This window comes from Tripterygium wilfordii, chromosome 5 (genome assembly GCF_013401445.1).
Source record: "Tripterygium wilfordii isolate XIE 37 chromosome 5, ASM1340144v1, whole genome shotgun sequence".
NCBI lineage: Eukaryota > Viridiplantae > Streptophyta > Magnoliopsida > Celastrales > Celastraceae > Tripterygium > Tripterygium wilfordii.
In genome coordinates, this window is record NC_052236.1 from 10,256,057 (window position 1) to 10,282,821 (window position 26,765).

Below are 26,765 nucleotides of genomic sequence, written 5' to 3' on the forward strand. Positions count from 1 at the left end.
GTTGATAATATCACGATTTAAATGAAGGGTTTTTCTCAACCAATGACTTTAACCATGGCTAGATGCATAGCACAAAACATTGTTCGACCAGTCAAAATGAATGGGATGGTTATTACTTAAGTTTTGTTAAATGCTTAAATGGAATATTGAAGGATGTTCGAAACTTACCTATTACAAAGTTGATGGATCATCTGCAGCCTTTATTACAACGAAGGTTTCATGAGAGACGATCAATCATTGTTGAAATGAAAGGCGAACTGATTAACTATTATGATAAAGTTTCAGAAGAAAGAAGGGATATGTATATAACGTAATTTATTTTTTGTTGATAACGTTGAGAATTTTAGTTGATGATCTATTTATTTTGTTGGGAATTTTGTTATTTTGGTTGACAAACTTTTTTGTTGATAATTATTATTTTCGTTTACTACTTACTTTTTTTCGTTTGTAGTTAGTTTAATAGTATTTTCATCGACAAATAATTTAGTTTACGTTATAATTTTGTTTACTATTATAATTTTATCGTTCATAATTAAAGTTTTTGTTAAATTGGCAGGGCTAGAGTCATGACTGTGGAGCCTATTAGTATAAATATTTTTCTTGTGAAAGACAGTGATGTTGGAGGACAAGTGGATTTGGCCAGTAAGACTTGCTCATGCAGAGTTTTTGATCTTGATCAGCTAACTTGCGTCCACACATTTGCATCATGTAAAGTTAGGAAATTACCAACAATTTCCTTGTGGTCGCCTTATTACCGTACTGATATGTTTCTACTAACATACGCAGAACCAATCAACCCTATTTTGAACACAGACACTAATGTGTTGATTGAGGAAGTGAGAGTTCTGCTACCACCAGCAACCAGGAGAAAAGTGGGAGACCAAGGAAACGTTGAATATCATATTCCGGTGAGCAAATATCAAAAAAAAATGCAGTCATTGCAAACAAGATTGTCACAACCATCAAACTTGTAGTGAGCCCATTGTTTTACACCCTAACACGTCAGGTCCATGAGAATTATGGTTGATAACTATTATTTGTAACGTTGATTACTGTAATTGTTTACGTTGATAGTTATTTGTTAGGGTCACTAATTTTTCATTGATAACTATTGTATGTAAGGTTTATTATTGTATCTGTTTTCGTTGATAGTTATTTGTGAGGGTCACTAATTTTTCGTTGATAACTATTATTTGTAACGTTGATTACTGTAATTGCTTTCGTTGATAGTTATTTGTTAGGGTCACTAATTTTTCATTTATAACTATTATATGTAAGGTTTATTATTGTAACTGTTTTCGTTGATAGTTATTTCTTAGGGTCCCTAATTTTTCGTTGATAACTATTGTTTGTAACGTTTATTACTATAATTGTTTTCATTGATAAATATAATATATCATACATAGAAATTAAATAATTAGAGTTATATAAATTAAATACAGTTAAATACAATATCATTTTTCTGATCATCAATATAAATAATCCCTTCATTCTTTTCATTCTCATTTTCTTTTTTTCTTCTTCTTTTTCAACAATCTCCTCTACACTCTTCTTCTCTTCCTTTTTGTACGTATTCTGAGTCGATTTGAGGGCCAAAATTTTCTGCTCAATTGAATTGAGCCTTACGAAAATATCAATTGTATCATCCAACTTTTTAGCTAAAGTGACATCAGGTTCAACTTCGGGCTGTTTATTCTTGGATTACTTAAATTTCTTTGCTATGTTCACTATGAATTCAACATTCTCATATATATTAGTAGTATAATTCTGGTCACGCTCTGAATGTGTGGGAACTATTTCAATGACATGTACCTGAAGATGAAAAAAATCATATAAATTAATAAACTATATTGTAAATCATTATCAACCTAATAATACACTTAGCAACTAAAATATAATATATTATCAACGTAAATATGGTAATTATAAACGTAAAAATTTACATTAGCAACGTAAACATCTATATTGTCAACGTAAACATTCTCATTAACAACGTAAACATTTTCACCATCAACGAGAAAAAATATATTTACCTTCTCGTCTTCCAATAAATCATTGATTGTCTTGGATTTTGGTGCCTTTGTTGATGACCACTTCAACACTATGAGCATCATTTTAACATCAAGATCGTTGGGAAAATGTTCAGCAATACTGGGACTAACCTCATAAGCCAACAATTAAAAAGTCCAAGGAAAACTCAAGAGATTGTGCCACTTATAATCATTTTTCTTCTCCTTAAATTTCTCAGATCTACCAACAACACAATTGTTCAGGGACTAAATTGTTTTCTTGTAGGACAAAATACCCCATGGATACTTGTTAAATAGATCCACAGTCATGACTCTAACCCTGTCAATTTAATAAAAACTTTAATTATCAACGAAAAAATTATAGTAGTAAACAAAATTATAACGTAAGCTAAATCATTTGTCGACGAAAATATTATTAAACTAACTATAAACGAAAAAACTTAAGTAGTAAACAAAAATGATAATTATCAACAAAAAAGTTTGTCAACCAAAATAACAAAATTCCCAACAAAATAAATAGATCATCAACTAAAATTCTCAACGTTATCAACAAAAAATAAATTACGTTATATACCTATCCCTTCTTTCTTCTGAAACTTTATCATAATAGTTAATCAGTTCGCCTTTCATTTCAACAATGATTGATCGTCTCTCATGAAACCTTCGTTGTAATAAAGGCTGCAGATGATCCATCAACTTTGTAATAGGTAAGTTTCAAACATCCCTCAATATTCCATTTAAGCATTTAACAAAACTTAAGTAATAACCATCCCATTCATTTTGACTGGTCGAACAATGTTTTGTGCTATGCATCTAGCCATGGTTAAAGTCTTTGGTTGAGAAAAACCCTTCATTTAAATCGTGATATTATCAACGAAAAAATTGTCTAAGTTAAACGAAAACATACGAAGTTTCCAACGAAAAATTTGTCTCACATCAACGAAAACAAATATAGTTCTCAACGAAAAAAACAGGCATTTATCAACGAAATATTTTGTACGAAGGGCGGGACACTTATCGACGACGGTGAGCACTTCTGTGTTCAACGGGAACGAAGACGGAGCTTGCATTGCTGACTTTAGGCTTGTTGGCATTGTGGGCAACATCGCTATGACAACTAACGGAGATTTGACGTCGCGACACTTCAACCTTGAAGATTTGTGTTTGGGCATATGGATTTCACTAGATCTGTGACAAAGTTTGAAGGAAAGAGGTATAGATGAGGCGGTTTTACTGGGTTTGAAGGAGAGAGAGAGGTTTCACAGAGAGAGGGAAGTAGTTTTAGGAGGGAAAACATTTTTAGGGTTGCAAGTGAGAGGGAAATGCATAAAAAGACGTGAAAGGATATCTCTGTCTTTTCCTTGACTGAAAGGGTCAGATTTAAGTGTTTTAAAAAGAAGGGTTATATTTGAAAAATGTTTATTAGCAAGGGTCATTTTTCAATAAAACCCTTGTTAGTCACAACTGCATCAGGAACCGTCCGTCGATGGAAAACAGTCGTTGATCCGCAACTTCAGTCTCATCTCATTAGTTATCCTCCTCCCTTTCGGATCTGAACAACGAACGATTCAAACAAGTAAACCGAAGCTCTCGGGAACAGAGAGTCCATGTCCTTCCTGGTTTCAACAACTTCAGCTCCTCAACTAGATTACTCTGTTACGCAGTATATTCATGTAAGATCTCTCTGGGTTTTCGCTTTATTGAATTGCATGCGTGCCTTACCTACCGGTCGAATGCATTGATCGTTCTTATTTTTGTGACTTTAATTTTTTTTTTGTTTTTGGTGGAATTTTCTGTGATTAGCGATTTTGAGGATCAACCGATTATGGAGAGAGAGGTGGTCGACCTTTTCGAGGCAGCCAAGAAAGCGGCGGCATCCGCCGCAGTCGATGGCTTGTCGACGAGCGGGCCGGAGGTGATGCGATGTGTTGATGCGTTGAAACAGCTGAAGGCCTTCCCCATCACGTATGATATTCTTGTGTCCACACAGGTATTTAACTCCTCTTGTTTTTCGATTTTTCCGATTAAATTACCCCGCTTTTTTCATTGAATGCCCTAATTTTTCGTTATACACATGTATTAATAATGTCTTAAGCGGTTGAATTCCTTATCAAAATTTGTGGCTGGACTCCGTTGATTGATGTATTAGATTCTGATTTTAACAATCATATTTGTGTGCATAATTTAGTCCAATTTGTTTAATTGAGATTCAAGGTTCGGCTTCAGTTGGTGTTATAGCTACTATGCCAATTTGTTTGTTTGATTTGGTTTTCTATACATTGAAATTAGGGTTGGGCTGAGAAGGGGAAAGGGAAACGAATGAAGAATTGATTGTGTATAAATAAGAAAAGAATAAACTTCTTTTCTATTTTCGCACCTTTCTGATTTGGTAATGCATGACAAAAGGACATAAAGGCTCTGGCAGTACCATCAACCCAAACAAAGGGGAAGAACTGTAGAAGTGTTTTTTGAGCTTTTAGCAACACAAGCACACACATAAGCGAAAGGCTGAAAAGTGAAACTAAAAGAATATATTTATGTTCCTCTAAATTGTCCTGTTCACATGTTGGCTATCTACTTTGGACCAAACTATACAATTCAAATTATTTGCCTTCTCATCTATATTTATCTTGGCCAACTTGCCCAGTGATATTCTAATAAACTCTTGATTGATATTTTCAGTTACTTTGATAATGCCAAGTATAATAAGAGTAGTATCACTTGCAGCTAGATTCTGTATATCAATCATATGCCCGATTTTCTTCCACACACTAATTGTGCTTCTGTGTTTCCAATTATTTTTGTCATCTTCTGTTCTAGGCAAATTCCATCTCCTTTGACAGAATATTCAAAATTTAATGTAGAAGAGAATTAAATTAACTAATTTCTATGGTTTATCCTTTAAGATATTCTGGCAATCATCAGCCACAGTGAACCTTGTCTTAAGCCAGTTTTGACATTGTCGCCAAGCATGTCAACCCATATGTTCTCTTAATATGCATCAAATATCATGGTTGTAGCCTTGTAGGTGGTAGAGAGTTTTCGACAAATTTAAATTTCTGCCCAACTTGTGATCATATTCCGCCTTTTTATAACACTGCTTCCCTTTTCTTTTTCCCCCTCCAAATAAACTTTTTTGGGATGTAAGGTTTAATTATTGAAGCTATAGCTTGGGTGCTGCCAAATTTATGTCTTAATTGATCTTTTTCCAGGTTGGAAAGCAGCTTCGACCTCTTACTAAGCATCCCAAGGATAAGATCAAAAGTATAGCTTCGGAATTGCTTGAGCTGTGGAAAAAAATAGTCATTGATGAGACAGCCAGAAATAAGAAAAATGGAACTGATGGCGAAAACGTAGATGCTGTAAAAGCTAATAAGGTTCAGAAGACCAGCAGTGTTAAGATTGAGAAGTTGTCAACCAATGAAGCTGTCAAAGTTGAGAGGATAGGCAAGGATGATTCACCAAGGCATCGAATTGTCTCAAGGGCAGAAACCATCAAAGTTGAGAAGAAGACTGCCAATGGGAATGCTGTCATGGATGAGAAGATGGACTATGAAAAGACAGTTAAGGTTGAAAGGATTCCAAAGGAGGAGAAGCAAGCTTCAAGTGGAAAAGCTCCCCCAAAGCTGACATCGTTGATCAAATGTAATGATGCTTTGCGCGATAAAGTTCGAGAACTTCTTGTTGAGGCATTGTCCAAAGTTGCCAGTGAAGCTGATGAGTACATGAAGGATGAAGTAAATGCATGTGATCCAATTCGAGTTGCTGTTTCAGTAGAATCTGCTATGTTTGAGAAGTTAGGTCGATCGAATGGGTCTCAGAAATTCAAGTACAGATCTATAATGTTCAACATCAAGGATCCAAACAACCCAGATTTGAGGAGAAAAGTGCTTGTTGGGCATGTCAAGCCAGAGAGGTTGATCACCATGACCCCAGATGAGATGGCAAGTGATCAAAGGAAGCGTGAGAATGACCAAATCAAGGAGAAAGCTTTGTTTGATTGCCAGCTTGGCGGCCAACCAAAGGCAACAACAGACCAGTTTAGATGTGGTCGTTGTGGTCAGCGCAAGTGCACCTACTATCAAATGCAGACTAGAAGTGCAGATGAACCTATGACAACCTATGTCACATGTGTAAACTGCAACCACCACTGGAAATTCTGCTAGTGTGGCTTAATGTTTTCTTGCCATCAAGCGGAACGGATAATCCATGCAGTGCCACCTTATTTATCATGATTATCCTTTGAGTTGGTGGTCAGTCTAGAGGTAATCCATAATCCATTTCATTGGCATGTAGTTGATGTAGTAGTAGCAATATTTCGGCCTAGTTTTTCTTTCTGTGGAATTTTTGTTTGGCAGCATTATCAGAAACATTCTTGTTTAAACTAGCAGTATTGTTTTTATTTTGATTGTATTCCTTCTGTTAGGTCTTCTAATGTGAGATGCTGATCTTATGTAAAATTCCTTCATACTCTGAGACTTTGAACAAAGACATTGCGCCTGTTGTCTTTGTTTGTGTGAAATATAGGAGTTCCAATAGACAAAGTTGTGGGAGTGGGTCTATGACATGATTGAAGCACAAGCAGCTAAGCCCTGTTCATCTTTGGTGTAAGAGTGCTTAGTGACCTAATCAGTGTATTTCAAGGGTGTCAGTTCGTAGGCTATCCCCTGAACTTGAAAATTGGAGTTCCAGATGACAGGTTTTTGAGGGATGAGTTCTGCGGAATTCTGTTGTCTATACAGTTACATATATAGTAGGCATTGACTGCCTTTCCTTTCGGACCAGCTTAGCTATGGATCATCATCATCGCCTTAGTAAGCTATTACCTCACCAACTAGCTAATCAGACACGAGCCCCTTAGGAGGATTTCTCCTTTTGCTTCTCAGCCTATGGGGTATTAACAACCATTTTCAGCTGTTGTTCTCAAGGCCTCACCCGTTCGTCACTAGGAACACCAATTCCCGTACAACTTGCATGAGTTGAGCATGTTTACTTGGACACCAGATTGAACATGTTACGAGCTAAAAATTCAAAAAGAGATTTCTCATGGTCTCGAGAAATGAAAAGGAGTGGCCAAAAGTTCAAAATTTTTAAACTTTAAGAATGATGATAATGAGCTGTATCGTTTTTTCCCCTCAAATCTTACAAAACAGGGGAATCAAACTGACCCAAAATTTGAAAACCATAAGAAAAATCTCAGCTTCCAGGCAAGTTGTGGAGTACCAGAATTTGAACACTCTGACACTAGTTCATCTTTAGATTCCTCTGCATCTGCAGATTTCTGTTCCTGCATAGGAAAACCCAGAACCCAAAAACGAATAGTTAGAACCAAAAACTCTTTTTAAATTATAGGGAAGGGATGTGGAGGTTCGAAATCGAGACGTCTATGAAATACCATACATATTAGTGTCATTTGAGCTACTTGTGGTTCTCAGTGAGAACCCAAAACTTGAATGAACTAAAACAAAGCAGATTTCGAAAGAATTTCCATACATAGAGACACAAACCAGCAATGAATCTGTACCTCTAATTGAGCTACTTCTCTGTCTTTCTTCTCTCTTTCTTTCTCTCGTAGTGTTCGGATTGGACAGATTCTCTGATTAAAAGCCAAAATTCAACATAAATAAATGGCACTGAGAAATTAATCAATAACAGGACAGTAAATGCTGCTCACCATGCAATAGGACTTGAGCTTATTCAATCTGTACAATCTATCAACCTCAATCTCAAGATTTTTCTGGATCTTCCCTCTCGATTCAAGCTCCTTCATCTGCACATCCAAGACCCGATCCCTCTCTTTCAACATCTTCTCAGTCCTCTCTTTATCCAATCTCAAACTCTCCAGCTTCTTCTTGACTTCATTAAGCTCCTCCGCAAGCGACATCTCGAAAGGCTCCATTGATGAGATTTTGATCGGGGTACTTGAGATATATGTACTGGGCGATTCTCCTTGTTGAAATTGACAAACATGGTGGCATCATCGGACCGTCGTCTTCGCGCCTTTCGACTGATTTCCTCGAAGCTGTATATTTCTCCTTCGTTTAAATACACGGTTTTGCAAGGGTCAAGAGTTGACCATGTTTTATTGATCCGCTGCGTTTTTACTTAAAAAGTCATTTGAATCCATGTCTATTTTATTCTTTGCCTTTTATGAGGGGCAGATCAGCGTGATAACGGCCGGTTTTTTTGATAAATTTAATCAATCAGCAATTGTTGATTTTTCGACATAAATTTAATCGATCAATTGATTAGTTAACTTATCGGTAAATTTTTACTTCCCTAAATGTTAAGTTCAATTCGTGTATATTCGTAGCCAATATGGCCGTTGTACATTTGAGCTAAATGAATACATTTTATTTTGCTCTCTCCTTTTATTCATCTTCGTATTCTTTACTCCTTATGTACTGATCTACAAATTCAAAGTATACACAAATTATTACATGGTATCGGAGCTAATGGATCCTCCTTAAGAGACTCAAATTTCAAATACTACAATGGTGAATGCAGCATTCACATATGCTACAAACAACATGAGGCATCCCTCAATTATTTCTCAAATTGTAAATGCAACACGCACAGGTATAGTACACTTTACAACCCAATACTCAACAAAACCTAGATGTCTCATATGCCCTATCTCGATATATGCATTATGGCCATCTTCGATGAAGCATGAAGAGCATTCAAAATCTAAAACGGAATAGAAACTTCCCAAGTAGAATCCATTTCCAAATCGAAGATCAAGAGAGGTTGTCTTCTAGCCCAGTTAGAACTTCCTCACAATAAACATCACACTTATAACGGATAGAACTTATTCAACTATTAAAAAAATACATCTTAACCAACTATAATTGACATAAACAGTTTGCAACTCTCTTATGTTGGTTGAGAGCTCCGACTTACAAAGTTCTCAATCTCTTACTTTCTCACATTCTGACTTAAGTATCGGAGTGTCTTTCTCGAGTAGATCTCTGAACTTACGTTTGCTCACTTTGTAGAGAAGCAACCTTCAACATTCATATCAGCTGAAAAGCCTGATTGAATCGACCTGGTACATTAGTAAACCGAGTTAAATTTGCACGTCATCAGGAGATATTTTTTAAAATTCATTTTTGTACTGCCATCAATGATGGTGGTTAGGTATACAGTTACCCTATACCAGAAAAGCTGACGTGGGCCCTTCAAGTTATTGGGCCGGGCTGAAAAGGAGAAAGCCTGGGCCTGAGGCCGGGCTGGATCCTAACAGGTGAAATTTTGGTCCTGGCTCAAGGATGAATCAACTTAAGCTACAAAAATATATGGGTCTTATTTCCAACTGACAACTTGGGCCAACACCATTCAATGAGTGGATTTTGCGTGTGAGACTAAGTGGGTTATCTAATTTTGTCAGCTGACGCCCTGTTGGGTCCGATATATTTCTCGCAAACAGAGGCCAGGTTGGGTCCGATCCCTTGGTTTCACAGCTTGTGGAGGGGTGTTGTCTTGGCTTGGGTCTTATCCCATTTTAAGAACTGGGTTCTATTCCTTTTTGAAAGGATCTTTATAATGTTGCCTTCCCATCCCAAAGTTCATTTATCCCAACAATGAATTGGACACATGTACTCCAATTAAATTCATAAATTTCATATATCTCGCATGAAATTTTGTACGTACAACTCAACAACTGGGATAACTAGGATATCAAGTGTTGGGATCCCTATCATAACCAACCAAATATATTCATTCAATCAGATTGAGAAAGCGCCTCAACAAGTTTTCACTCCATACTGCCATTGAAAATCCGAGCACATTATAACTAATGAAAGCAGAGCCATCGATGCATATATATATATACACTGATACACACATACACGCGTGTGCAAGAAGTAGGACACAGGTAAAAAAAAATTAGAAAGGATAAAAAAAGGTCATAAGTAGTCCATTGGCAGCTCCAGGTCATCCTCCATTTCTCTGATCTTCGAATCAAATTTCTGCCGCCTGACACTTCTATGCGTGCTCCTCCTACCACGATCAGATGTAATAGGCCTCCGCAACTCAGAGTCTTCGTCAAAATCATCCATGGAAGTCCCCACATTCTGGGTGTCCAAGAGACCCTGGAATGAGAAATAAGAGGTTAAATTACTTAATATGCAGATATCAGCTTAGATTGCTATATTATACCTAATTTATCCGTGTGAATATCTAACCATAAGGAACCACTTACTTTCAAACCAACTAAATGATTTATACTAATGCAACATGCCTCGAGATAGTTACACATGCCTGGTTCAATAGCGAAAATTCTACAAAATTTCATAAAATCAAGAAATATATTTTTCTGGTAGCTGGTGGTTTGAATAAGCCAATAAACAATTAGATTGGCCAAAAATATCAATATGATTCTCTACTGAGTACAATTGCACGGATAAATGAAAACTTCATTCCATTCCACAGGTGTAACTGCAGTGTTTTTGCATGCATCATGTATAAACATATCCATAAACGTATCCGGGGAAGGAAAAGGGCTACAGCATTACTCCACAACTAAGAGTGGAGCCAGCTCACAAAAGTTTGATGTGCAAAAATCAAAATAGAATTATCTTAATTGGTTTAGCATCTAGCAATTAGCAACTTACCAAAAAAAATCAAGTAATTAGCAAAAACTCGAGAAAAATACTGTCAACCACAGCATGCAACAGCTAGATTATGGTATAGAAGGCACCTTCGTTAGCCTCTGGATGTGTGATGCTGCTGCTTCATGCACAACAACCGTGTCCGATAGAACTTCCAGGATATCCTCAACAAGCAAGGCATAGGTACTCACCTGAAATTACAACTAGGACATTAAAAAAAAAGAAGGGAGAATTCCAGAAGAAAAAATTGAAGACAATTACACAAGTCAAAGATGAATGATGACCTTGGGCATTAAATCATAATCCAAAAGAACAGTTAATCTGCCAATACTACTTTAACGGAAAAATAAATAGAATCATTCAACTAACCAAACTTGACGGAATGATGGAAATTCCGAAGGAATCAAGCTCAAGTGACTCAATTGCCCCTGAATTAATGTTGAATGAGTACCCTCGTACCTACAATCAGCATGTAAGACAATTGTAAAATAAATCAAATACCACAATGTTGGCAAATAAAACATAGACCTACCTTCCCAATGTTCCGTCTCCGTGGTGTTTCAACCCTATATCCTACCTGACAAAAGCTCGAAATTCATAACTATAGAAGTCAAAATAATAATTCATAAGTTTCAAATTTTAATGCACACACAAACATGAACAGATATAATAGAAGATAAGGGATGGATAACTTTGGACATGAAATGAAAGTTCAATCTTTCCAGCAAGCTTAAGAGGGAAAGCAAACGCTCGGGATCATCTTTGTACATATGTTTCAAGACAATAACTAAAAAAGAATAAGCACACTGCACACACACATAAATGAATAAAAGAAGAGAACAGGATCCATGAAAAACCATTCAAAACTGAGCTGACTAGTGTATAATGGTACTTACCAATGTTTCAAGGTCGACCATTTTTGTTTCATTCTCCATCACACTTTCATCCTCAACAAGCACAACATCACCAACCTGTACAAAGTGATCCTTATGAATTACCAACAAAAAAATATGAAAAATTAATTTTACAACTCAACAAGGTTACCTTAACAGATGAATCAAACAGTAAGATCATGAAGTTTTAAAGGCAAATCCAGAACTACCGACACCAGAAAATTACCTTATGATGGTATTCCCACAACAGGCAGAAGCTGCAGAACGAATTACCGAATCACACGAACCTATGAATTACACAAGACATGGATGGAGAATATTTACCTGGCTGACATCCTCGAGAAGAAGCCTTTCAGCTTCACCAGAAAGCAAGTTTCGCCTCACTTCTACAACTAATACCGCCCACTGAATAAAGAGTTTCCAAAAAGAGTACATTAATTCCTCAAACAAAAAAAAAAATGAAATTCAAAGCTTCCCAATCAAACTGCATTAGGCATAGTCTCTTAGTTCTGTAAAGCGCATAAAACTAGTTGAAACAACAACTTAGGATGGCATGATCTACTTTCTCTTCTTCGAATTGAAAATTCCATAACAAAAATATGTAAATAAATCGATCAACATAGCAAAGTAATCACATACAGAAGTAGTATCCACCCAAAGCTGAGATACGAAACCCAAACTAATAGCAGATTGAACCGAAATCACTTGCTTCGCGATCAAACTCGACCTCTTGATAACTTGTCTCCCTCTACTAGAAACACTCCTTCCATTACCCTCTCTAACCCTATCCAACAAGTTCTGTGTGTCATCACCCTCGCCATTAGCGTTCTTCGAATCCCTCTCGATTCTGCTTAGACTCGCATCTAGCTGTTTCGGTTTGAAGTCGAGATGCTCCTTTGTTTCGTCCTTGAACCCTAAATCGTCTCCATTGCTGCTGGCTCTCGTGGCAACTACTCTGGAAGAGCGACGAACAAGCTGCCGATGAAACTGAGACTTCGAATTTGACAATCTTTGTAGGCAGTAAGATCTGACGAAGACTGGTTCGTGAAATCTTGTCAAAGAGAAGGCCGGAGGAGCCGAGTGCAAGCAGTCGCACATCGTCGGAGAATACACACGAAGGAATTCAAATGAACGGAAGGGGAAGTGTGGATAAACGAAGCTTTGCTGGTTGTGGGGGGAGAGAAATCGGGTATGACGTGGCAGCTTCCCATTAATTTACTAGAAATAAACAGAAACTAGAGAATAGCCCATGTTTGACCCATCTAATGAAGAAAGAAAGCCCATTGTTATTACCAAGTCCAACAAAATGAAAAGGCCCATTGGTCTTGATCGCCCATCAATCTTAAAGGCCCAATTTTTTTCACCAAGAGAATGAAAAGGCCCATTGGTCTTCTCCAACCCCTTTCAGTTTACAGACGAATGCCTTTGAATTTTGTAACCAAGAATTGATAGGGGAGTGTTGGAACTCACACAAGATCCCACATGAAAAATAAATGTGGAGAACATGAAAAATAAATGTGGAGATTGAGTGGTTTATAAGTATTTGGCTATAATCCAACTCATGAGCTATGGCTTTGCCTTTTGTTAATAAACTAGGTGCATGCCCGCGCTTCGCGCGGCACATATTTTGATTGGTAAATAGAGATGTGTGTAAATTTTTCAATAGTTTGTTGACATGAAGAGTAGTAGCGTTTTGATTGTAGAAAATAGTGATGATTGTAAGATAAAAATAAAATATGTACAATACATTTTTCTTTATATGCTAAAAAAATAATTTTTAATAGGGTGTTTTAAATTTGATGCATAAGAAATAAGTATGCTAAGAGTTTATCAATTCTTATTTAAATTGCTATTATCTACAAAGTGTTATAGCTCACTATAGACATGTTTATGAGGCAATATTGTATGCTTAGTACAACATTATCTACAAAGTGACATTCAATATGGAGAAGTACAATGTAATAAAAATACTATTTTTGAGATTATATTTTTAGAATAAGATTCTTATCATCTTTAGAATAAGATTTTTGACTTTTTATTTTTGAAATTTTATGTGTGATTGGTAGATTTATGCCTATAATCACTTCAACCTTCAACAACTTATTGTATTCTATCATGTTTTCCTGTCATCTCTTACACTGTCAGAGTAAAATGATATTCCCTATCAGAGTTTGAACATGTTGATTTGAAGTATAAGAACCCTTCATTTCACCAGTAAAATGATTATGCAGAAGCATATATTGTTTCTGCAAAATAAGCAATGGTTCTGCATCATAGAGCTCCAAATATGATTCTGTAAGTATATCATGGTGAATAATATCCTCCATTCTAAACAATTAAAGTGAAGGGCTGAACATAACATGTCAATGTAAATTTTGACGATGCAAAGTAACATCTAGCAAAAGTACTGTTAAATGTTTTCAATGTAAATTTTGACGATCCAAAGTAACATTCCAATCAGTACATGAACATGAGTAGGATTAATAATTGACATTTTCTTTACCAATCTGTTCGTCACTCGCCTTTTCTAGTTCTTCTTCACTTTTTGTTCCAATAATCCTTGAGTGAAGTCCCTGCATTGCAGAAGCTTAATGTCATTGTTTCATTGACAGTTAAGATAAAGAAGTGAATAATATTAAAAAAAGAAACTATTTTTTTCAACACAATCTGATTATATATATATATATAAACACAACTTTTAATATAATAGTACCTTCTAACTAAAAATCTCTTTGAACACAACGTTTTTTACGCTGTTTTTGGCTGCAGATTCTTTATCATCTTGCAATATCTTGAGCCCTTTCCTGTTTGTTACTCTTGATACGGCTACATATAATTGCCCATGTGTGAATACTTGCCTTGAAAGGAAAATCCCTACATTATTCAGGGTTTGCCCTTGGCTTTTGTTGATAGTCATTGCAAAACATACATCAACTGGGAATTGTCTCCTTTTAATTGTGAAAGGCAACCTTGTGTCCGTCGAGGATAAGATAATCCTTGGAATAAAGACTCTTTCTCCTATATTTGTACCGGTAATTATTTCAGCCTGAACAAACCACTTTCCGAGTTGAGTGATGATAAGCCTTGTTCCATTGCACAAACCCTTACTTTGATTTATGTTACGTAGCAACATAATTGGCAATCCAACCTTCAAAGTTAGTTGATGCTTGGGAATACCAGATATTTTCAAACTGTTTAGAAATTCGGTTGGGTACAAAATATCTAGATTGTTCATATCCGAAGATTGAGTACAGATACTATCTGAACTTCTGTAAATAGTCCCTTCTGTCTGAATTTTTTGGACCATGAATTGATTAATATCATCAACCACCTCATTCGTCGGAGCAAGGATAGCCCGTTCCTTCAAGTATTTGGTATCATTGTAGTGTTCTGCTAAGCCAGGATATATACTATCAACTACAGTTTGAAATGCATTGGGACCAGGCTCAAGTAGGATATCATTGGGTATTTCAATCCAGCCATTTTCGTCATCAGTATTGACCACACCGTCTCCAATCTGCACTATCCAATCTGCAAATTTGTGGATTTCTTCCTTGTTAATTTTAGAGGAGGCAACCTGTAATCTCATGTTTGCTGTAAGTTCTAACACTTCAATGTGATTCCATAGATATGAACGTTTAATTGAAGCATTGATTATATCCTCTCTTCTCCCTTTGGGTACAACTGGAAGGATTTGCCTAAAATCTCCTCCTAGAACTGTCGTTAATCCTCCAAATGGCCTATTTGAACTTTTTTCAAAGGTGTTGCGTAGTATATCTCTTAACGTCTTGTCGAGGCTTTCAAAACAATATTTGTTTGCCATTGGTGCTTCGTCCCAAATAATCAAACTGGTTTTGCAAATGAGCTCTGACAATTGTGTACCTTGTTTTATATCACATGTCGACTCTTCAGAAGCATCGATTGGAATACGGAAGCGAGAGTGTGCTGTTCTTCCACCAGGTAGCAACAATGCTGCAATGCCAGATGAAGCAACAACAATGACAATTCTGCCTTCGGATCTAAGCTTTGACACTATGGTTTCCCACAAGAAAGTTTTGCCTGTTCCTCCGTAACCACTCAAAAAGAATGTCTTTCCCGTTTTATTGTCAACAGATTCCATGATAGCATCATATGCTTCCACTTGTTCTATATTCAAACTTGAATATAATTTTGCAAATTTCTTTCCCAATGAATCCCTGTCATAATTTAACTCCTCACAAACTAACCTATTGCTTAAATCAGTAGCCAAATTCTGTTTAGGAATTGGCATGCCGTCAAAGTCGCTTAAGGACTTTCCGTTCTTTTTCAAAATCTGATCCACCTCATGCAATGCATAATTTTGTATTTGCATTTCACTAAGTTGTAGTTCTGGAAAGTTCAAAGCTTTTTGTTTGTTATATAGAATTCCATCAACCAAGATTTCTGAATGTTTAGTCCATAATGCGTATGGATTAGACACTTCACAAAACAATAACAAAGTTGCGAATAGTTGACGCACCTGTTCACCAGTAGCCCAAATTGCAACTTCTTCTAGACATTCGGACCATTCTTTGTCATCCCCAAGCAATCCCAAAGCATAGCAAGCCTCTTTGAATGTACCATACACCACACCATCAACAGTTCTTATATCCTCAAAAGATGTTGCTCCTTTCACAAAATTCAACAACATTCTTAAGTAATATCGCTCTCCACTTGTTGGATGTGTGTAATAAATCCGACCAATGCACTTTCCTGATTTTCTTTTCTTCCATGTACGTTCTGCATTGTGCCACACCCATTTGGTAGGAAATTCTAAATAACTCAATTCACGGGCTTCATGATGTCTTTGATTGCAAACCATCCATTCAGTGAAAATTGTTTTTCCTACCCTATCATTGTCTACTACGTCTTCTAAGACTGAACCATCTTGGAAAATGATATTTTGTTGATTGGGCAAGTGGAAACTCAACCTTTCAACTGCTGGCTCTCTATAATTAATATTAAACTGGAAAATTCTCCAACAGGCCTCAGTTGCAGAGATATATCGGCAATCCACGTACTGCTTGATTTCATCAATATTCTGGGAACTTGGACGCTTTTGGCCATCCACCTTATCTATTCCAAGCTGTAATATAGCAGTTGCCCTGTCTGGTTGTTTGTTTACATACTTGAACAGATACTTTATAGACCTTGAATGGTTGCATAATTCGACGTTCAAGTGAGCTTGGTATTTTACCAACAAATCCCTATTATATGGCACAACATACTGGTTGTCCAAACAAACGTCTCTTTTGGTAACTGATGCCCCTGTTTTTCTTCTCCTATAGATGGGAAATCCATTTCCATCGATGGTTGTTTCACTGTAATATTTTTTTGGGAAGTGCTTTGCGCACTTCTTTTCTTTCATGCATGGTGCATTAGGATTTAGAACTCCACAAGGACCATGAATCATATAGTTCTGTACCGCTAAATAGCCCTGACAGTCTTGGCTGTTGTTTGGAATTTCTGCTGAGATAATCTTGTCAATATGAGTTGTAGTTGGACACTTATCGTCAGGGTGTAGAAATACCAAAATATGAGCATGTGGTAGTCCTCGTTTTTGGAATTCGATGGTGTACAATACTGCACACAAAGCATTACGAATTAAGAATCAATGATATATAAAGTGCATTCCTATATCTAAATAAATTACAAAATAAAAACAGTACCATTTAGCTCTTTTAATATAATTATCGAGTAATGCATAACATAGATAGGTTATTTTTTGAAATAATTTGAAAGGGATGAAAACTTACCTGCAATTGTACGCCCAAAATGTTTATTCTTTTTGATATCGTTCATCAGTTCATGGAGTTTTATTTGAAAAACTCGGTCAACTATATCTGGTCTCATCGAAGCATTGGTTTGTCCAATGGCACCCAACATGTATTGTATCTCTGGCCACTTTGGATTGCACGTAAAAGTAATAAAGAGATCTGGACAGCCAGCCCACCTGCATATTGCCATTGCATCTTGATAGTTTTGTATTCTGTATCTTGGACTTCCAGTATGGGAGGATGGTAATAATGTTCGCTTGCCTATCTCTTCAGCTATAACATCACCACGGGTTACAGCATCATGCAAACCTGAATATAACTCAGAGCGAAGTGTATCCTGATGTGTCCTGATAAATCTCAACCTTTGTTCCTCTATGCACGTATAGGCATCAACGACATACTGTAAAAATAATTTTCCTCCGTTCAATAAGGTGTGAGCTTCCATTTTTCGTTGTTGTATTTGACGTGCATAATATTCCCTCATTGTGACAAAGCCTCTTTTTAGATTTTCAAACCCTATGATTTCCTTATATCTAATATCATCTCTGTAACCATCTTCCCCATAAGGAAATAGCAATGGGTATTGTAGTGCCATAAAACTTGGGTGCATCTCCGTAATTCGTTGCAGACCCTTTGCTTGATGGTGGACAACAACATCTCTGTACGGATTTTCGGGATTGAAATCCCCAACAATAAGCCCAGCAACTTCCGTGCTCGAAGGGAGGCTATATTCCCTTCCTTCACGTGACCTTGAACTATACAAACATAGTTTAACGTCATGCAAGTCACCACTTTTGAATCTGTCTCTAGCCATCCTGAAGGTTTTCACCAAAATATTATGTTCATCGAGCATTGCCAAAAGCGATTTTATCAATACCAAGTCCAAACCTTGTTGGGATCTTTCATATGAAACTGCATCGATGCGATTCTGAAGTTCATTTTCTGTGTCATAGATATAGAGCTGTGCAAAACATGGCTTCTTCCCTTGGTCTGGTATTAGCGAACCAATAAGATGGTGATTTTGGCCGTTAAGCTGGAAAACATAAGGTCCATTGCTGTTATTTATCTGCATGTCAACATGGCCTCCCATCGAAGTGAAAGCAAACGCAGCATTACACGTTCTTATAATCTTCATGAATCGAGATGATTGTATGCTAGTATGATCATTTAGCAAGGACGCCAAGGGTTCTGGAGCTTCTTTCAAAAAAGGAAATTGAACTCTGCCAGACATACAACAGATGGAAAATTTTGGGTGTGTTGGTTGCTTTGACTTCAATGTCCTTTCTTCATACCATAACATTGCACCACAATGCTCGCATTCATAGGAAGGCTTACCACAATTATGAACTATATCTGCACAGCAATTATATTCCATTAAGTTGTGTACTTGGTCAATCTGAAGCCAAAAACTTTACTTACTGATCAATTAACCAAAAAAGTATTTACTAAAAACAAAGTAAACTTCACACCACAATTATATCCAGGCATAACTTACAATGTAATCACTGTTGGTTCTTACGTTTTTTCATATTTATATATTAACTTGGTACAGTAAACAAACAATATCTCCTAATTTTTAAACTTTCAAAAAAAAAAATGAATGTTACTATACATTTTTGTGGGAATCATGAGATATTGCAGACCTCTTATGTTTCCCAGTTGTTTACTTTGCGTGCCGCGTTTACGCCTTTGATCAAGAATGGACTTTCGATACCCACGGGCATCTCTGAACTTTATCCTCTGTATAACATTCTCTTTAAAAATAACAAAGAAAGGTGGAAAAAGTCAGTAAGTCATTTAGAAGACGTCAATATAAATATGAGGTTATTTTTTAATCCTGCTAATTTAGGATTTTTAGAACATGTCATGTTGAAAATGTAAGTTGTTGTCTCCAATGACTATGAGATTATAATGTTTACCAATGTTATCTTGAAAACATGATCCTTTCGTCGTTCGTTTTCTTTTACGATCTAACATGTACTTCCGATACATACGGGCGTCCTTGAATTTCATCCCCATACCATGACATTTATATGCAAAAGTGAATGCTCCTGCTTTTGATAAAAAGAAGAACAAAGTTGTAAAATAACTAAAAAAACATCTCATAAATTCTAAATTCTATGAGGAATATAGCGCACCTCCTTTGTCTTCCAGTTGTGTCCCTTGCGTCACGCGTTTACATTTTCTATCAAGAATTGTTTTTCGATTTTTACGGGCATCCCTGAACTTGATCTTTTTTGCAACATTATCTTCAATATTTTTTTAAAAAATAAAAGCTGGTCAGCATGTCATTGATAAGAAAGAATAGTAATATTATGACATATATTGGAAATCTGGCTATTTTTTTACTTTAGACTATACCATGTTCGAGCTGTAAGATGGTGTCATCAACAACAGTGAAATTATAATACATACCATTGGTATCTTGTACATTCGACCATTGCGATGATCGTTTTCTTTTACGGTCTAGTATGTACTTCCGATAAAAGCGAGCATCCTTATAGTTCATCCCTATACCAGGGACTTGAAAATTGGAAGCCGATGCCCCTGTTTTTCATTAGTAAAGACCACACCCCAACACATATTATTTTTCTTAAAATTTCTTATAAAAGCTTTTTTTTTAATAAAAAATATAAGACTATTTTGTTTATGAATGTAATACCTTGCCCGTTTAGAGTTTGGCCGACTGCATTCTTGGTTGAAGTCGATTCCATCCTTGGGTGGAGTTGTTGTTTAACAATTTGATCTTCAATCTTCTAGGTTGCCTTCTACACTTGTATGGGTATTTTTTCACAGATACCGATTAGTTGTGGACGATTTTGGAAGGTAAATTTGCTTACACCATCACTTGATGAGAGCCGGGTGGAATTGTGGCCCTAAAAAAGAGTTTTCATCCCCGGACAGATTCTCATGTTTTGTTTGAGGTTTTTCGACGGAAATTCGGAGGATAGTATACAGATTTTGGTACCTTTTTAACGCATAATTATCAAGGGAGTTGTGTTTTTCAAATTTGATTCTTTACCATCAACCAAGCCAAGTTCGTATATCTTTTTAAAAGATGGATGATCACAGAGGTTACATGAATTTTCTGTGGGAAAATATTTAGACATTGTATACGTTTTAATTCATTGGCCATTTAAGTTGTAGTTTTAATATGAATATTTGTTGTTGAATACACCATTAATTAAGTATTATTTTTAAAACGGCTGATCCTTTATACTTTATGAACATGCATATAGACCAAACATGTTCATCCTAGTATTGACTATTGATGTAAAACAAATTGTAATTAAATTTTATGAAGTTTGGGATTAAAAGCAGAGGTTTTAACGGTTAAGCTTTAGGCAGAGCTTTAAGAGCCCATAACTTTCAATCCGAGAGGAGTTTCGGAGCTCATAATATATTTATGGACATGACTTTTTGTGGCCATAATATGCTTTTGTCCTCCATAATGGTTGGGTTTGAGTCCAAATTCTTACATTTAAGTGGTTCCCACGACATTTTTATTTTATTGCGCATACTTTTTATTATTTAATTTGCTTTTTTTTTTGTTTGTTTTTCTAATAGGTGTAGGGAATCTTTTATATTATAAATATTCCTTCAAGTTGTAATTTGAAGCACACTTGAATATCATAAATATCACCCCAAAAAGATTTATTCTCAATTTCTTTGGATTTACTTTATTTTCAAGTTATTGACGACGATCGTATTTTTATTACTTTTCATTCTGCGTTGACTATAAGGTACCCAATAAAGTTTGTTTAAAATGTTAGTAACTCCTAACTTGCATGTTTGTTTTAGATCGTTTTAGTTGCCAAAATATGTAACTTCAAATATCAAAAAATTGTTAAACCACTAAGCCTTAGTAATCCCTTAATATACATATAGTCAAAATTTGTTCATCGTAGTATCGACTATAAAGTACGTACATACCAGAATTTCGAAATAATATAAGCACCTTCTAGGCCTTATGATTGCTTAAGATACCAAATTTTGTTTTGTTTTTCAGGATAGATAAATCACAAACCACTAACAATGTTGACAATAGAGATGTAAAGCATAAGGATACATATACATGGTTGTTGGGGTATTAAAATGCAAACATGTTTTTAAATTACCATTTAATTTTTTGGAAAAAAAATAAAAACCAAAATATGGCATATATTTGCATTGTTTAATTTTTTATTATATTTTATTTATACTATTAGTGTCTGCATAATGCATACGTCTAATATTTGTTTGCTAAGTCTAAGAAAATAAGTCTTCATAAAATCTCATTCTAAATCCAGCCGAAAGTTTAAATCTATTAAAAAAGGAAGCAACATATTATTTATTTATAAGTTGTGAAGAACCTTTTAAACAACTTGCCTTCACAATTTTTTTTTTTTACTAAATTAAACAATAGGCTAGTTTGAACATCTCTATATCCACAGTGCAGCGTGGGCATGTGAATAATTTTTCTCCTTCTCCCACAACAGATATCCATTCGTTGTTCCAATGATCCGGCCCAAAGCTCCTACAATGGTTTGTAGTACGTATATTAGAATACGCTTCTCCTTTCAACATTTCCCGTAAATATGACCTATACTTCCGCAAAGTTTTCTTGTCATCATTTTTTTGGGGGAAAATTTCCAAAAACATTGCCAGTCCAGCTTCTTTTCGCAAGTTAAGCAATGCGATGGCCAAAGCATAATTACTAAATTCACGCCCTCCTCGTTGTGTCGCTTGCCTAAGCAAATTTAGTCCGGTAACATGCATGTTTTTGTTGAAGAAATGATGTGCTCCTTGCAATATCGTTGCATCTATATTCCCGACTAATATCATGAAGTTTAAAAAGTCATCTCCACGGCTATTGATGAAGGGCAAAATATTTCGCATTCTCCAAACATTGAGGTCTTTAGCAAATTCTCGCTGGTTGACAATTCGACGGAACCTCAAACAACTGCAAGAGGGAAAATTATAATTGAATGGGATTTAATATACAAAATATAAGATATTCAAATAATATTTTGAAAATAAAAGGTTGTATGTCACATTTGGCGTATAGAAGAGAATGTAAGCGGATCTTCCAAAGTTCGCCGTAAGATATTGCGTACTAAATCATCAGAAAGCTTATCAAATTGATCCATTGCTGGAGGAGGGTTTATTGCATGGACATTGGTTGTTCTAAATGGACAACTAATATGCTTCTTGCTTGCTATGGTTGTATATTTATAGAGTTTAAAATGTAATGAGGACTTTTAGTATTCTGTAACATTTTTTTTTAAAAAGTTTAATCGTTAAATTTTAATGTTTCATGGACGTTAGCTGATAGTTTGTTTTTTTTTAAATGAGATTAAAAAATCCATTTGCATGTGTTTTTACAAAGGAGCCTTCTTAGATTGTCTCCCACATGACCATGTATATTCCTTATGTACATTGGTATTCATTTCAATGTATAAGCCATTAATTATGCTTGAACAAAGAAAAACCACCCACGTGAATATGAAAAGAAAATTATGATATAAATGATAATTTATATGTCAAACGGATACTAATCAATCGGCGGCAAATGATGGCAATATATAACGGTTTCCTAACCAATAATTAATATTGGTTCAATATAATAATTAATATTGGTTAAATATATAACGGTATTTCAACTAATAATTAATAGTGGTATGTATCGTCTTCTAAATAGTTAAAAGTTTATAATTAAATAATTATTATGTATCACGTACCATGACTTTTATTTCTCGTATGAATGTATGAATTTTATTTATTTTTTTAAAAGTTAATAATATGTAACCGGGAAAAATCTTTGGTGGCCCACCCTAAGGCAAACCAAAACCAAGATTAGCAATATTATCCACACAGAAATTAGCCTCATGATACACACGATAAACCTGAGTATTGGAGACAATAACAACCTTATTAAGCAGTTTTACCGCTATTTGAGAATTCATCTCCAAGATGGCCTTTCGCAACATTCTATTTGTTTTCATTTACTAAGAAACATTCTATGCTTATGTTGCTAATCTCCATAAGCATGTCATATGGAAATTCCAAAAGGTTTTAAACATCTTAGGACAATTTTTGATTCATATATTTCTGCAAGAAATCCATAATCATATAAAAAGATATTATCTCAACATAAACTGTTTATTATGTAATCTTAAGTATGCATAGGTGGAGGACATCAAATTTACCCCAAACCAAAACACTAAATAATTGCTCCATGTAAAAAAACCAACTCAAAACTGAATTCAATCGGTTCCAATCTTGGCCTTTTTTTTGTCATATGTTTTGACGTCAGAGTCATAATGTTTCTTGCCTTTCTTGAGTGGGACTTGGACACCATGAATCTCAGATTTACTTGCACTGCTTTCAATCGCATGCTTGGCTTTTTTTTTTTCATCATGATCTGAAACATCCACACCACTGGCAACAATTTCAGCAGCTAACATTTTGGTTGCTGGTAAATTCAAGGTCTGTAAAGAAGTTTTTTTTAAAAAAATGATTAGCCTATGCATAATTGAAATTGTAATGTCATCAGTAAGTCTTCATAATTTGAACATAATAAACCTTACATCTTCTTGATGGTCATTTTTGTACACCAACGCAGCATCATCTCCAGAATTTGTGCTACCCTGCATAAGAAGTTGTTAATAAAACACATGCATAGTATGTGATATAAAATTAATTAAGATATTACTGCTCAACTTTGTACGCAACTACCTGAAGCGTATCTACATGCTCAATTTTGACCTTGATTAAATTTTCAGCATCCATCATCTTGTTGTTGTTTGTATCAAAGATCTTCATAACAGTGTAATCTTCTTTTCCATAAATAAAATTGAAATCATTAACTTTCAATTGGAATATGAAAGTTCGACCGCGGAGCGTGTCAAATTGTGTGGGCAGATCACGAATAGAGAAACCATAATGGCTGATAAGTTGGGGCGCTGAAATTCCTATTAATTGCTGAACCTCACGGTCGAACATAGTAAGTGTTGTTTCGCCAGTCTCATCCTTTACCAGCACAATAACTTTATAACTGTAAAAAGGAACTTAGATACCAATTTAAAAGGATGTTTATGATTTATTTAAATATTGAACGAATATGCATTTCTTAGATTCATACCTTGTATTAGGAAACACTGAGTCACGGTGGCATGGCTCACAGCGATAAACATTGTCAGATTTCTCCAGTTTTCTCTTGCAATTTTCGCAAGAGAAATAATACCAACCAAGTTTATTTTGCACCTCCACAATCTCCGCACAAAGAGTAACCACGACAATGTTATTGACATTTTTTGGAGGAAGCATCGATGTCAACTCGTAAATATTTTTTCTATTCGACTCCATTTGATCTTGAATAGACAATCGAGTAGTGTTTGGCGCAAACATTGTTAAATCAACCGATTTCGACCCACGGCTGTTAAACCCGGAAAAAAAAGACATGGTTTTGTTTAACATGAGCAATAATAATAAAAAACATTTTTAATTCACTTGTAATTTACCTTTCAAGAAGACTTTTGCTTTCTGGTATATCGAGGTTGATATAAAATTTAGTAGCTCCAGTTGATGACAAATAATGTTGGCCTGCATATCACAATTTTATAAAAAATATTATACAACAAACATTATGGTTAAACAATTTATTATTTTAAAAAGGATTTTGTATTAACCGTTGAAGATCTTCACAATAGTAGACGTCACAATAACAATATACGGCTGCTCTTTAGTCCCTTTGAGTAAACTCATAAAACTTTGAGCCTTGTCATTCCATAGAGTGATCTTTATCTCAAATTTTCTGCACATTATAATAAGACATCTCATATATGTATTCTTGTTAGTAGTGTGCATATTAATTTGTCAATTTTTTTTAAAAAAAAAAGAGGGAAAATTTCGGATGGTGCAATATATGGTGAATGAATAAGAAATTAAAGGTATCAAGACCCATCAAGCTGGAGCTGTAAATCCAATTTTTCCATCATGGACCCTTGAGTTGATATCGGTTCAATATCTCCCACACCAGTCAAAAGACCAATAACATCTGCACTAAAACGATGTATGCACGTCAAGATTAGTTGATAGAGTCAAACATAATGTTTGGTGGGATATGTATACAAAACCTGACAATACAACATGGTGGTTAGGGCGGTTGACTAATTCTTCATAACTTTGGAAGCAAAACTTGTGCTTGTCGATGGGTTCACCACGGTCTTTTGGTAATTCTTCTAAGCTAGTGTTGGGCATGAATACAATGGTGTATTTTCCATCCACCGGCTTGTAATTAACTTTGCTAACAACGACCCTAAAATTCTTGATTTTGTATAGTTTCCCCTCATGTAGTTTCTCCCGGAAGCGTTCCGCTTGACGTTTCCATATAATAGCATGTATTTGTGTTCCCTTTTAAAATTAATCAATACTTTGTTAGCATGATGAACAACATCAAATAAATAGCAAATAACTATAATGCATTTTATCAATATGCTAAGAAAGGGAAAGAACTACAAATTACACTCATAATACAAATCAAATAAATTTTGTGGGCCATAAAATTATGTAATAAACAGTAGAGATATTATAGAATAAATTAAAAAAAAATAAGAATACATCAAATTAAGTGAAGATGATGTAAATGACGTATGAAAGCAAATCTAAAAAATTTAAGGTAGGTTGTCATTTTTGTTAAACTTGTAAACTATTGAGGAAAAAATACATTACAAGTGTCTAAGATAATGTTAATATGTGGATGTATAGCGGAATCGAAGGAAAAATTCCTCACCTCGCGGTCAAGCAAAATCATGTCAATGCTTATTGTTTCGTCCGTCTTGGTGTTTCGTGATTCCCAAAGTCGAGTGAGCCTTACCACAACATGCGAATCCATTCGATCGGGGTTTAAACCTTTAAGCAAACCCTCTACCATTTTTACTAAATAATTTTTTTGTGACTTGTATGGATGATGATTTCAAGGTTGTGTTTCAATGGTAAGATGTCATCTTTTATATCATTGGGGGGTTCCAAAAGTAACCTTAATCATCTTAATGGGCAATTCATATTGTTAAATGGTGGTAATTAATGCAAAAAACACACAAAATGTTTTAAAACTAAATACTACAAATGAATTTCATTAATTAGGTCATATCAAAAGACTCTTATAATTAACAATACATGACCTTTGAGAAACCAAAAGAACATCAAACCACTCCTAGGAAACATTAAATTCTCATACAATTCAATATGATTTTTAAATTATTTGAAAACTATTAATTGCATGAGTGTGGTTGTGGGTCTTAAAGTGTATGAGTGTGGTTGTGGGTTGTGGGTATTAAAGTTTTACAATACATTTATGTGTATGGTTGTGGGTTTTAAGTTTTCTAATATAATTTTAAATTTTTTTTTGTCTATGTAAGCTTTCTTGTAAAGGCATCCACATGGCACCATGAA

At 35.2% G+C, this 26,765-nt stretch overlaps 5 protein-coding genes across 5 annotated transcripts; 1 reads left to right on the forward strand and 4 right to left on the reverse strand.

Annotated features, from left to right (window-relative positions):
• The first annotated feature begins 3,487 nt into the window (after positions 1-3,487).
• Positions 3,488-6,550, forward strand: LOC119999003 (transcription elongation factor TFIIS). Its single transcript, XM_038846491.1, has 3 exons — positions 3,488-3,703; positions 3,834-4,020; positions 5,243-6,550. The coding sequence occupies exons 2-3, from the start codon at positions 3,856-3,858 to the stop codon at positions 6,194-6,196; spliced, it is 1,119 nt and encodes a 372-aa protein (XP_038702419.1). The 5' UTR covers positions 3,488-3,703; positions 3,834-3,855; the 3' UTR covers positions 6,197-6,550.
• Positions 6,551-7,100: 550 nt separating this feature from the next.
• LOC119999005 (high mobility group B protein 6-like) lies at positions 7,101-8,025 on the reverse strand. Its single transcript, XM_038846493.1, has 3 exons — positions 7,705-8,025; positions 7,555-7,626; positions 7,101-7,317 (listed from the first exon to the last, which is right to left on the reverse strand). Exons 1-3 carry the CDS (start codon positions 7,927-7,929, stop codon positions 7,189-7,191), a joined length of 426 nt encoding a protein of 141 aa, XP_038702421.1. The 5' UTR covers positions 7,930-8,025; the 3' UTR covers positions 7,101-7,188.
• Positions 8,026-9,727: 1,702 nt separating this feature from the next.
• On the reverse strand, positions 9,728-12,732 carry LOC119998275. The gene is made up of 7 exons (XM_038845559.1): positions 12,175-12,732; positions 11,860-11,940; positions 11,539-11,613; positions 11,175-11,219; positions 11,012-11,101; positions 10,732-10,833; positions 9,728-10,123 (listed from the first exon to the last, which is right to left on the reverse strand). Exons 1-7 carry the CDS (start codon positions 12,631-12,633, stop codon positions 9,938-9,940), a joined length of 1,038 nt encoding a protein of 345 aa, XP_038701487.1. The 5' UTR covers positions 12,634-12,732; the 3' UTR covers positions 9,728-9,937.
• Positions 12,733-13,676: 944 nt separating this feature from the next.
• LOC119998611 lies at positions 13,677-20,044 on the reverse strand. Its single transcript, XM_038845950.1, has 9 exons — positions 19,993-20,044; positions 19,692-19,877; positions 19,469-19,579; positions 19,250-19,381; positions 18,974-19,084; positions 17,310-18,683; positions 14,288-17,136; positions 14,039-14,108; positions 13,677-13,828 (listed from the first exon to the last, which is right to left on the reverse strand). Exons 1-9 carry the CDS (start codon positions 20,042-20,044, stop codon positions 13,677-13,679), a joined length of 5,037 nt encoding a protein of 1,678 aa, XP_038701878.1.
• Positions 20,045-23,575: 3,531 nt separating this feature from the next.
• LOC119998612 (replication protein A 70 kDa DNA-binding subunit D-like) lies at positions 23,576-26,244 on the reverse strand. Its single transcript, XM_038845951.1, has 9 exons — positions 26,104-26,244; positions 25,448-25,724; positions 25,272-25,368; positions 25,001-25,125; positions 24,833-24,914; positions 24,454-24,747; positions 24,048-24,366; positions 23,900-23,959; positions 23,576-23,800 (listed from the first exon to the last, which is right to left on the reverse strand). The coding sequence occupies exons 1-9, from the start codon at positions 26,242-26,244 to the stop codon at positions 23,576-23,578; spliced, it is 1,620 nt and encodes a 539-aa protein (XP_038701879.1).
• Positions 26,245-26,765: the final 521 nt, after the last annotated feature.

What these genes read in the sequence shown, in the direction of transcription:
- LOC119998611 (XM_038845950.1), bottom strand. Translation starts at nt 20,044, where the DNA reads ATGGAATCGACTTCAACCAAGAATGCAGTCGGCCAAACTCTAAACGGG. An exon ending in CATCTTACAGCTCGAACATG is followed by an intron (nt 19,580 to 19,691) that starts GTATAGTCTAAA and finishes AAAATATTGAAG; the next exon opens with ATAATGTTGCAAAAAAGATC. An exon ending in AATCTGCAGCCAAAAACAGC is followed by an intron (nt 14,109 to 14,287) that starts GTAAAAAACGTT and finishes TCTGCAATGCAG; the next exon opens with GGACTTCACTCAAGGATTAT.
- LOC119998612 (XM_038845951.1), bottom strand. Translation starts at nt 26,244, where the DNA reads ATGGTAGAGGGTTTGCTTAAAGGTTTAAACCCCGATCGAATGGATTCG. An exon ending in TATTGTGAAGATCTTCAACG is followed by an intron (nt 24,915 to 25,000) that starts GTTAATACAAAA and finishes TGTGATATGCAG; the next exon opens with GCCAACATTATTTGTCATCA. An exon ending in AGCATGTAGATACGCTTCAG is followed by an intron (nt 23,960 to 24,047) that starts GTAGTTGCGTAC and finishes CTTCTTATGCAG; the next exon opens with GGTAGCACAAATTCTGGAGA.
- LOC119999003 (XM_038846491.1), top strand. Translation starts at nt 3,856, where the DNA reads ATGGAGAGAGAGGTGGTCGACCTTTTCGAGGCAGCCAAGAAAGCGGCG. An exon ending in ATATTCTTGTGTCCACACAG is followed by an intron (nt 4,021 to 5,242) that starts GTATTTAACTCC and finishes ATCTTTTTCCAG; the next exon opens with GTTGGAAAGCAGCTTCGACC.
- LOC119999005 (XM_038846493.1), bottom strand. Translation starts at nt 7,929, where the DNA reads ATGGAGCCTTTCGAGATGTCGCTTGCGGAGGAGCTTAATGAAGTCAAG. An exon ending in AGCTCAAGTCCTATTGCATG is followed by an intron (nt 7,627 to 7,704) that starts GTGAGCAGCATT and finishes GCTTTTAATCAG; the next exon opens with AGAATCTGTCCAATCCGAAC. An exon ending in GAGAAGTAGCTCAATTAGAG is followed by an intron (nt 7,318 to 7,554) that starts GTACAGATTCAT and finishes TTTCCTATGCAG; the next exon opens with GAACAGAAATCTGCAGATGC.
- LOC119998275 (XM_038845559.1), bottom strand. Translation starts at nt 12,633, where the DNA reads ATGTGCGACTGCTTGCACTCGGCTCCTCCGGCCTTCTCTTTGACAAGA. An exon ending in TTTGGGTGGATACTACTTCT is followed by an intron (nt 11,941 to 12,174) that starts GTATGTGATTAC and finishes CTCTTTATTCAG; the next exon opens with TGGGCGGTATTAGTTGTAGA. An exon ending in ACATCCAGAGGCTAACGAAG is followed by an intron (nt 10,124 to 10,731) that starts GTGCCTTCTATA and finishes TTCTCATTCCAG; the next exon opens with GGTCTCTTGGACACCCAGAA.